Source organism: Leguminivora glycinivorella, chromosome 7 (assembly GCF_023078275.1).
Source record: "Leguminivora glycinivorella isolate SPB_JAAS2020 chromosome 7, LegGlyc_1.1, whole genome shotgun sequence".
Taxonomy (NCBI): Eukaryota; Metazoa; Arthropoda; class Insecta; order Lepidoptera; family Tortricidae; genus Leguminivora; species Leguminivora glycinivorella.
In genome coordinates this window covers 15,341,331-15,353,077 of record NC_062977.1, presented here as the reverse complement: position 1 = coordinate 15,353,077, position 11,747 = coordinate 15,341,331, and the positions used below count along the sequence as shown (strand labels likewise).

Sequence of the window (11,747 nt, the reverse complement as noted above, 5' to 3'; positions counted from 1 at the left end):
GCGCTTGCGCTTGCCGGCCAACCGATTGGTGTCGGTTTTTTGTCCACACATCAAAGGATCTTGGCGCCAATGGCCAACTGCGTTTACACGTTGGCGCTTCATTCAGTTGGTCGTCAGCCGTCAGAGAGGACAGTAGTGAAATATTTACGAAAATAATAAGTTTATCTATGCCAATAATAGTGTAGATTTTAGGAAATAAAATAACCTTGCAAATGAAATAAAACTATGGAAACGGATTAAATCGCGTATAATGAATTTAAAATACATCCCGACGTTTCGAACTCTTTACAGCGTTCGTGGTCAACGGGTGACTGAGGAAAAATTAAAATGTGCAAAAGCTACCCACTTACAAGAAATATTAACGAACCATGACCACAAATAATATAGATTTCTAAGGCAAGAAGAAGCGATATATACCCAGAATGTTGCGAGAGGCCATTGAGATCAAGAAATATCCAAACTTTAATAGAGAGAATGGCTTTACTTTACCACCGGCTTGGGATCCAGTAGTACATCTGATAATGGAACAAGCACGACGAAGGCTGTGAGGCATTTGTGTTGTATGGTGTGGGACATTTGCAGTTTGTTTCTTTGTCAATTTTGTGTAGATTAATTGCTTAATTATTTTTTAACAGAGTAATGGTAAATTTTTTTGAATATTGTATAACTAGCTTTATTAATAGTGTGTGAACCTGCCTTAGAAATCTATATTATTTGTGGTCATGGTTCGTTAATATTTCTTGTAAGTGGGTAGCTTTTGCACATTTTAATTTTTCCTCAGTCACCCGTTGACCACGAACGCTGTAAAGAGTTCGAAACGTCGGGATGTATTTTAAATTCATTATACGCGATTTAATCCGTTTCCATAGTTTTATTTCATGAGTAACTATCGCGGTAACCGAAGACAATATTAACCTTGCAAATGTTTAATGTATTTCCTAAAAAAGATAAATGTTCTTATCAGAATATTCAAAAAATTGTTAATATTTCAAATAATTGAATTTTACTACGGGGTTCATTGAGGTATATGTACTACGTACTAGAGGCGACGTTGCTAAGAGAATTTTTACACACCCCACTGCGGTCCAATGGACCGCAACGTTGTCAGTCCTTACCAGGTCCTTGCGGTGCAGTGACGTGCCGTGATGCACATACTTTCCACGTGAATAATGCCTTCTTGTGTGCTTAAAAATTGTACTAATCACTCGAGGAAATCAAATAAAAGCCAAGGTGTGACATTTCATCGGTAAATTAAACAAAAAACTCGTCTATAATATTTTAAGATTGAATATTCTACAAACTCGCGAGCGGGAGCGACACTGCCGCCATTTTGGTGACGCAATCATAGACTATAAAAAGTTAACCGCGCAGATGTGCCATTTACACTGTTCCTACTAGTGTGTTTCACCTCTAATGGAGTTACGAAATATAAATATTTCTATTTGGAAAATTATTAAGTAACTACTTACTATTTCATTAATTATGTTACTAAAATATAAAAAAAGTTTATTTGTTTAATATATATAGTTAATAGTTTTTGAGTAAAATTGTATTTTTAGCACGCTCACTTTTTGCAGTTTTCTTCGGCCTGGTCATGAAAAAAGGGAACAATTGATACGCTTTGTCCAAAAAAATCGTGCTGAGGAAACTTGGTTACCAACTGACCACTATATATGTTCATTATTTATATTAGAAGAAGAAGATAAATACAGCACAATTATTTTGTATTAATTTGTATTGTTTAAGTTGTAAATAAATAAATAAGTTTGACTAGAATATCCGTATTTTATTTAACTATAATGTAAAATTCCCGTTAGGCAGAATATAATAATGTGTCACATCTGGTGGTAGACCTACTCTACGCGTAAATAACCGCTCCCCGCACCCCGCGCATTTGTCAGCATGTGCAGAGTTTTCGCTTGGCAACGTCGCCTCTAGTACGTAGTACATATACCTCAATGACGGGGTTATTATTTTTTAATGAAATGTTTCTGACAACGTCTATGACCTAGAATTTCCTAGACTTTTCCATTCCACGTCCATCTTTCATGAAGAGCCAATGCCAAGTGATTGGTTCGCCAATGTGTAAACAGCGGCTCTTATCTTGGCCAATGGGTTTCACAAAGGGTTGGTGGAACCGTTGGCCATATGTGTACAGCCGCCATTAGTAGTTTGTGGGGGAGAGGTACCATTATAAAATTATACATAGCAACATTTAAGAAGACAAAATGGACAACAGTTTCAAATGTAGCAGTTTTACATAGGCGGTTTTATTCAAATAAATAAATTGCTGTGTTGTATTTTGTGAACTTTACAATTTGGTACCTACCAAGCTGATACCTATGTCGATTCAAATGGGCACCCGGTGAGTCAAATTTGTTATTCAGAATATACATATTATGTAATAATATTCGTCATTTGTCGACAGGATTTTTTATATGATGCTCTTAAATCCATTTATTTAGGTACATAGTGGTGATTTAATACTCTTTGGGTACATACATAAACTTATTTACACATCATTTAATACATGAAAACTAAGACTAACTGCGAGAGTATGCGACAGGATGCTGGCGACATTTCCTCTCTGTAACGCAATGCTGATATCGTATGGTGTGCAAGGAAGTCGCCAGCCCTTCGGTCACCAGTTTCATCAACCGAACGCTTCGCGATTTCTGTAAGATAGGATTTTCAAGAAGTATTCCATTTTCCATTTCCATTCGATGGACTAAATTCTTCTGGTCGCTTCAATTTGAAAACCATGGTTTTCGGGATAGGTCCTCAGATAAGTACCTATGTATACCTCAGTGATATATTTCAGTGACATGTTGCTCTGGATTAATATCATGTCGCTATATTAGTATAATACCGGCCAAGCCCCTCGACACTGCCCACTTGTATTAGCTTAGTTCGACACATCTTGTCCATTCTCTCGTTCTTAACAATTAGGTAATAGGTATATTATTTGTTACGGTAGGAGAGCCGTTGGATGCATGTGAATATAAATACTTATTGTCTAGATGCCAAAGCAAATTCAAACTGATATTCTGAATTGGCCGTATATATATGTCTTACCGCGAGCGAAACGTTCGGGCCGTCGACTTAGATTCCTCATCATTTTGATGTCACAAAATGTGATATTCTGAATCGATATCGTATATCGCGAACGAAACGCTCGGGCGGCCGCTGACCACTTGCATAATTTAGAGTCCTCATTTTTTTGATGTTCCAATGTAAGTTTGGATTGACAGTTATGTGGCAGTTTGCATGAACAATAAAATGTGCCCTTGCCTCATGCCCCTGATGGCGACCGAAGTTCATGGTATGTATTGTACCTATAAACACTTGTTCATGTTTATGTCGTGTAAGCACCTACTAACCATCCACGGCCAGGGATCGAGAAGCACTAGGCCGAGTTTTTATAAAAATAGGTACCTACTTTGTTTTTTTTTCTCTCATTAATAACACTTAATGAGCCTTAATCGACCATCTACCTCGAAAACACATGTATATTTATTTATTTCCATTTTATTGCTACCATGCGGCACCTAAATAGCTGGAAAAGTGACGATTACTGTATATAACCTACATATTTTTCGCGTTTTTCCTGCTGCAAGGAAAAATGTTTCCTTTATTACTTACCAGGAATGCGTTTCATCAGGGTATGTCCTCTGCCATAACTTTAATGTTTGTGTAAGTAAAGCAAATAGGTAATAAGTGCCTACCAGCTCAGTTAATGGAAATTAGACAAAGGATATTAAGGAAAATCTACAGAGAAAATACTTACATCGTTCTCTGTTTACTCTATATTATGCTTTCAGATAGTCAAAATAAGTTGATATTGCTTATTTGTCTACTTATGTATAATATAATTATATTGTAGGACGGATTTTTTGTTGTATGTAGCGATTTCATATTGTATAATTAATATAATTATACCTCTAAACGAGCAATTATTGTATTATTTTTCGGGGCAAATAATGATTTAGCTGGGTGTTATCTCTGGGAAAACGTAATTTTTGAATTTTGGTATGTATTCCGCGCAAAATCCAGTCTCGAACATATTACTTACATGTCTGTACTTATATGGTTGTAAAATAGCGATGACAAGACTGGCGCAATATAATGCATACAACATGATATTATGACTGTCCCTGTATGATGTATCAGGCCCCGTAGCCGAATGGCATTTCTCCGACGCCAAACGAAAGCGATACGCCGCTGGCTCTGTCGCGCCAATACGCAAGCGCGATAGAGATAGATATCTAATCTACTAGCGCTTCGTTTCGTGAGCGTTTCGTGAGCGATTGTGCCATTCGGCTAGCCACCCAGGTACATTGTATGGCAGACGAAATCGGTGGCAAAGAATAGTCTACGTCTGTGTAGTAAGTATACGCAATAAATATAGACCATCAATATTTTCGGAAACTAAATTGATTCTGCAAATCTTCAAATCTATAAGTTTAAGATTTTGCTCATTAATATTCATCATAACACATGCAATCTTTAAAAAGTCCCGGCTCGGCAAGAAGAGTGCGTCATACTCCGTCTACAAATAGAGAGCGTGACGATGGCGGTCGCGTAGGTCATGCGATACTGGTTTATGATAATAAACTACTTATAAAATAAATAAACGTAACATACTTACATTAATTCAGGCCGTCCCCCTTCGGGAAGAACCTAATGTTTCCTCAAACCGCAGTATAAATAGTGAACATCGCATTCATTGTTTGAGTTTAACATTTGAGTTGTACGCAATTCAACATGTTGAAAGTAACTTTTGTGCTGGGAGCCATTCTGGTGGCATTTGTGGCTGAATCAAGCTGTCAGCGGTTTATTAAACCAACATATAGACCGCCGAGACAAAGAAAACCTATCATACGTAGGGCCCGGGATGTGGGTGATGTAATTTCACTAGCCTCAGAAGTTCCAACACTAATAGAGGAATTAGATTTTCTTGAAAGGACTGTGAGGAGCCTAGACTCGCCTAGTGCGAAACGCGGAGGTGGCAGCCATTCAAGTTCATCAAGAGACCATGATACCGGAGCCACGCATCCGGGATATAACCGTCGAAACGCACGTAGCTTCGACTCACCCAGCGCCAAACGAGGGAGACGTAGTACACGAGAAATCAGATTGCCCGGACATCTAAATCCTCTCAGGCCGAAGCCTCTGTATCCGCGACCAATTGTTCCAGCACCAGTGCCTCGCATTCCAGTATACGCTAGAACTGTTCGTGATATTCAAATCCCTGGAATAAGGAAGCCAACGCACCGTGACGTTATAATTCCGAACTGGAATCCCAATGTCAAAACGAATCCCTGGGATAGTCTCGGTGGAAAAGGACGACATGGAAGAAGCATAGACTTTACTGAAGTTTTTAATGATATCGAAATTGTGGATTATCCGCATGAAAGACGTGCTAGAGATATTCAAATCAGTGATGGTCTGCCGAGGAAGCCTACGCATCGCGATGTGATAATTCCGAACTGGAATCCTCATGCTCGCACGAAGCCGTGGCAATCGCTTGGAGGGGCTGGCCGTGGTCACTGATACTTATAGAGGAAGTGCTATGAGTAATTAAATATAATAAATGCATAATATATTTATTTAACAAATACATGATATGTTTAAATTTTACAAGTTGCTTCCTTCCTACTGCAATAAATTTCATCGAGGACATACCCAATAGAGTGGTAATATGGGGCTGTCCGTCTGCGCAACGGATATGTGATTTGTCACTTATAAATGTTAGCGCACGCTCTCACTAAAACAGTACAAAACCAGTATTGGATCCGTGCGTACGTCTCTGCGAATTACGAAATAAATTATAGTTTGTTTTACTATTATTATAATGGCGTGCTGTTCTATTCAGTTTCGTAGAAAAAACAGCAAAACATCTGACTTTAAAACATAAGGAATAACTTTTCATCGGTAAGTTACGATTTTAAATTATAAATTACTTTATATTAAATTTTGTCCGGAGGCCAAGTTAAACTGGACAACAAAAGTGAAAGGTGATGACGCAGGCTAGACGTATGTCGTTATCTCTTGCTTCCACGTAACTCAATTCACATCACACCATCTCTTTCCAGTCTACACTAGTGTTGTACATGCTTAATTTATAGCATCAAGTGGTGTATCGATATTTAAGTAATGAGTAAGGAATATTATTGTGTGTACCTACTACATAATGATCACACTCTATTTAAATAAAGAAACGAGAAAGTTATCTTGCACTAATGTTTGCATTAATGGTTTATGTCGAATATTTGTATATTATCGATTATGTTAAGCTTGATTGATTATATTAATGTATTAGGTACCTAATTCTTAGGTATAATTAGATATGTTTTGGATATATTTAGGTGACACGATTTCGTAAAATCTCTATCTGATATATGTATTAATTTAAATATTACGTTCAAGTAATTTGTAAAATAATAAATTGCTATTTAAATCGAAATAAAAAACACAACTTGAGAAACTCGAAGATACATAATTAGGGATTGGAAAATTTCATAACTTTTACTTAAAATAATTATAATCAGATTTTTACTTCCATGAAAATATAGATTTCCCTTTTTGTATACCGTGTTTTATACTAATAATAATATATAGTAGTATGTAATAGATTTCTGCTCCACCGTGTGTGCATGCAATGTTACGGACTTTTGGGGCTTGCACACACAGTGGTGCATAAAGCGCGTAAGGGGTTAAAATATCCTTATCGATAAACCTTACTTACGCACTACCTCATCCCTAGCACCTATTACTTGACCTTGTATCAGCCAATGGGAGCGCAGTGAGAGGGGATATGAGTAGCCGCGAGTTGGCGGAATCGTTCTCGAACAAATTAAATAACATTTCTGCTCTATTAGGGTATGTACTCGATGTTGAGTCGACTCTAATCTCATTAAAAAAACTCCGTTTTCTCAAACATGCAATATCGCTTTTTGGGCGCAACAACTCGAGAGGACTGTAAAGGGATTTCATATTATTTTTCAGGCCTAGGCCTGCAAAGTAACTTTTTTTATAAAATATTGACCTTTAGGGCATTTTTTTATTTCATTGTATGTTTGAGAAAAGCACTATACATGCCTCGGCGTGAAAACGGATTCCCGGCCTCGTATCCCTATCCGGGATATACCCACTTGGCCGGAAATCCTCATTTTCCCGGCCTCTGATGTAATGTACTATTGCGTGACATGCGTGTAAATAGCTGTCATTAACCGATTTGTTGCTATTTGACGTTCAAATTATAGTGTAATTATAATGAATATGTACTAGTAGGTCGCCGCGAACAGCAAACTTGCAGTACATAACAAAAACTACAAGTTGGTTCCTATAATTTTTGACACGATTGAATAAAAAAATAGTTACTGGTTGAACTTGGGATGCTCGGTGTATTTTAATACCAAGGTAATAAATATTCCCTAGGTATACTTGTTTATATTAACCATGTTACCAGTTTGAATTATGACCATGTTATGTTACCAGTCATATGTACGTTTTATTCGAGTACTTAACTACTATTTGTAAAATTTAAGAAAAAGACTGAACTCCGATAACATTTTTATACCTATGGTTAAAATATTTAAGATCTTTAAGTTTTCTCGTGTCACACTGTATACCCAAACCTATAAGTAGAACAGTTTATGTGTGTATGTATGTAACAATAAATACATACGTAAAAGTCACATAATATGAACTGCCCCGAACTGGTGGAGCAAATGGTGCGTCTGTACGTCCCCTCAAAGACCAGAATTGATTTCGGACCTCGGGACCGTTGCCTACTGGCAGTCCCGGCTTCACGTACTGTAGCGCGCAGGAATTCCCCTCTGGTGCGTTCCTTGGTCCTCCTGAATGCGCTCCTCGCATCAGCCCCTCAGTGCGACTTATTTGCAAGCAGACAGGTTGTTGTGTGTGATGAGTGTCTGACATTCTGTGAGAGGATGGATGCAAGTCCTACTACAGTTAAAATGTAAGATAAATTGTGTTTAGATATCTTTTGTTGTTATGTACTGTTACTGTGTTGTATGTTTTATTCTATGTAGTTAGCAGTGATTTAGTTTCGACTGTTATGCTGTTAACATGTTTTGTAAATAAATAAATAAATAAATATGCTACTAATCAATTATTGTTTTGTTTTAGGTATTATCTACTACGGTAAACTCAATCTTCAATAACTTAGAAAATCTAGAAATTGTTAATTAAGTATAAAAACAAAGTAGATGCACTTTATTTTTGTAACTAACATTTTACACGAAATTACATTTTATCACTGAAATTGGCATAAAAACATTTATCTTAACTTGGAATCGTAAACAATATCGTGGTATTTTATTTCGTTCAGTCTAAAGCGATTCTTGTCAGTTTATACTTATGAATAATTCAAGAATACTGCAGACCAAGATCATTTAATATTGTTAGAGTAAAACCGGGGTGAATGCAAGTTCGGAACGGAATAACGAAGATGGCAAGCTTTGTAACGAAGATTGTTAGAGTTTCTTGGAGCCTTTTATTTTACCTCGCAGTGTTTTGACTTAAAAGGGCCGTAGTCATGGCAACGCCTTTTCCAATAAATTTCAAAGGTGTAAATTGAGACATCGTGAATTTGTATCTTAGTAAGAAAAGCTATAGGTGTTTACTAAGCTATTTATTAAGAAAACATTCTGTCTGTTTTCATTGTTTTCGTTAAGAACTAAGTATGTATTTACATTTCGAGAAATATTGCATGGATCTTACTAACTCGGTTAATTTGGTTACGGTTGATTAAAACCACGAATGGCTTCTAGCGAAAATATCGAAGTACAGGCTGTAATGAACAAATAACAATGCAACATCGTTTTATTAACATTTGCAATGAAGCCATGAATTGTACCTAATGTATATATTATTATGCATACGTACATTGTGATACAACTGTGCTATTTTTGAATTACACACGATTATTTTACGTACATACGTGCGAGCTCAAGTGAACGTACATAAGAGAGTTGTTTGTGACATCATCAATACACACATATATGATATGATATAGGTAATAAAAATTAAAACGCACGCATGTGTAATTTCTAGATCTTATGAATCTTAAAGCGATTCAACATTTATGCGTGATCGTTGTTTCCATACAAACGGCTCTTCTATAACGAGTAGGTAATAATCTATGTACATGTAATTGTGTATTAGGTATTAATTTATGTGTAAACACTTAGTACTTAGTGTTTATAGTTGAAAACTGCGTAACAGTCGTTAATCAGTTATTTACGGACAAGTTGCTCCCCAAAGGTTTCCATGCAATCACCGATTATCGCATGCGATTCGCAATTGTTGTATTGCGGCATTTTTTATTACCTAAATAGTAAAAATCTATTATTATAATATATTTATTGCACTTGAGATCGCTTTGTACTCTTTCCGTAATTCGCGGGGAAGCGTAACAGACAAACAGAGTTACTTTCGCATTTATAATATTAGTATGGATATGGAAGTATGGATATGGATAATTTAAGGTGTCACGTGATATTGCAGTGAGAGGTTGCCAGCTCGTCGCCCACACCACAATGAAACCCTACCCTATAGTCGACTTCTACGATACCCACGGGAAGAAAGGACATTAATATTCCCTTATTAGGTATTCTGTTTTAAAAGGCGCTTAGCAACCATTCCTTGTGAATATTAATTGACGTAGCAAGGTTATTTACATTTCCATGCATAAGTAGCAGGCCTGTATCAGCGTGACGATGCAGATTTTTTTATTATAGAGCCTCGTTTAGGGGTGATTCTCTGTAAGGATGTTCAACAAACAGTCCCTGGCAATGATTTTTTGAAATATTTATTAATGAAATCCTAAATAGTTAGTATAATTTAATAAAACCCATTTGCCTTAATTAAATTATACAAACTATTTCTGATTTTATAAATAAATATTTTAAAAAATCATTGCCAGGGGACTGTTTGTTGAACATCCTTACAGAGAATCACCCTTATATATTCGTCCATTAATTCCATACGGTCCTTGTAAGTTGACTTTTGTTATAAAAGTGTATTGCTGAGCTAATGATCTACACAAGTGAAGTTATTGAAGCCTAGACAAGTAAGGCAGCGTTCCCACTTGTGCGTCGCGTGTCTCGGGGCGCGCAAAGGGCGTCCGCGCCACGCCACCTGAGTGTAATTCAAAAAGCGTCTCCTCAGTACATTTTGTATAGGAAGGACGTAAGGCGCGCCGCCAAGCGGCGCGGCGCGCGCCCCGCCGCCGCCACGCCACCTGGGGCGCGTCTTACGTCTTTCCTATACAAAATGTACTGAGGAGACGTTTTTTGAATTACACTTAAGCGGCGTGGCGCGGACGACAAGGGGAACGCTAATATGTATTGTATTCCTTTTATTGTTAGTAGCATCTACCTAAACTAATTAAACATAGCAAATTGTTGTTGCTACATAAATAAATATGTATTATGTATGTATATGTATGTACCTATTGTGTGAGATGATTACGTTTTGCTTGCTCATACCACAATTGAAGCCATATCCCTCAGTCGATTTTACGACACCCAGGGTGTGGTGAAATCAACCCGTCACCATTTATAAGTAGTGTTGTGTGTGTGTTGGGATCGATTTTTGAATTTCGAATGCAAGAATTCGCCGTTCGAATGTCTGTGGAAAACAACGTAATGCTATTTATGAAAAAGGACGGCTAGTAATTTTAAAACTAGTGGTAATGACCACTCGTTTTCAATTCTGTTAGTAGAATTTAAATCGCTAGTAGTGAAGATATTATTGAACCAAATTCACGAAATCGAATGGCCGAGATTCAAAATACGGCCTCGTTGTCGTTCTGCCTCTACGACGAATTTTCGCTACATACGGGGAAATCTATGTTATCGGCTACCACGTAACGTAACGCTACGAGCGTAGCTCAACGGTGAAGTGGGTGTTGTCTATTGTTATTGTTTGTTACTAAACTGAAAGTGTGAAACCAAAACTTATTAATGACTAGCTTTTGCCCGCGGCTTCGCTCGCGTTAGAAAGAGACAAAAAGTAGCCTATGTCACTCTCCATCCCTTCAACTATCTCCACCTCTAGGTTACGGTGACCGCTTTCCATCAGGCGGATCATATACCTGTTTGCCACCGACGTGGTATATAAAAAAAACCTAAAACAATTACATCAGTTCATCGCTCCGTTTTGCCGTGAAAAACGGACAAAAAAATAGACACACACACTTTCCCATTTATAATATTAGTATGGATAATCGCCATGAAAGAGATCAACTTTGGAAAATTCCAGCCTTTGACATTTACCTGCTATACATAACTAGCATACCTAATACATGTTCCGAGCCATAATATATAACGTTCAAGCTAGCCCCGCTTCGCACTAACTTGGCTGAGTTTCTTTTATGCGACACCACCAAGTCCCTGAGGTATATAATTTTTAGGTCACTACAGTAAGCTTTGCTTTTACGCTGCGCCAACCATCTTATAAAGCTTTTTAATATTACACGGTATGGAACTTACCCGTACTTTAGTGCTGGTAGTAGAATGAATTTAATTAACTCACATATGTATTATTCACATGTGTGTATTCCATTGTCCTGTGTGCGGGTCAATGAAGTAACGGACATATACCTCCCAGCTCGAAACATAAGCTAACACGTTAATACGAACGTGGAAGTCTTTTCAACAATGGACAACATTGAAATTTATATAATGAAATTCATGAAATATAGGTAATTGTAAATG

The 11,747-nt window shown here is 37.2% G+C and overlaps 1 protein-coding gene across 1 annotated transcript; it reads left to right on the top strand.

The window, feature by feature from the left end:
* Positions 1-4,731: 4,731 nt before the first annotated feature.
* On the top strand, positions 4,732-5,620 carry LOC125228096. Its single transcript, XM_048132544.1, has one exon. It carries the CDS (start codon positions 4,765-4,767, stop codon positions 5,551-5,553), a length of 789 nt encoding a protein of 262 aa, XP_047988501.1. The 5' UTR covers positions 4,732-4,764; the 3' UTR covers positions 5,554-5,620.
* Positions 5,621-11,747: the final 6,127 nt, after the last annotated feature.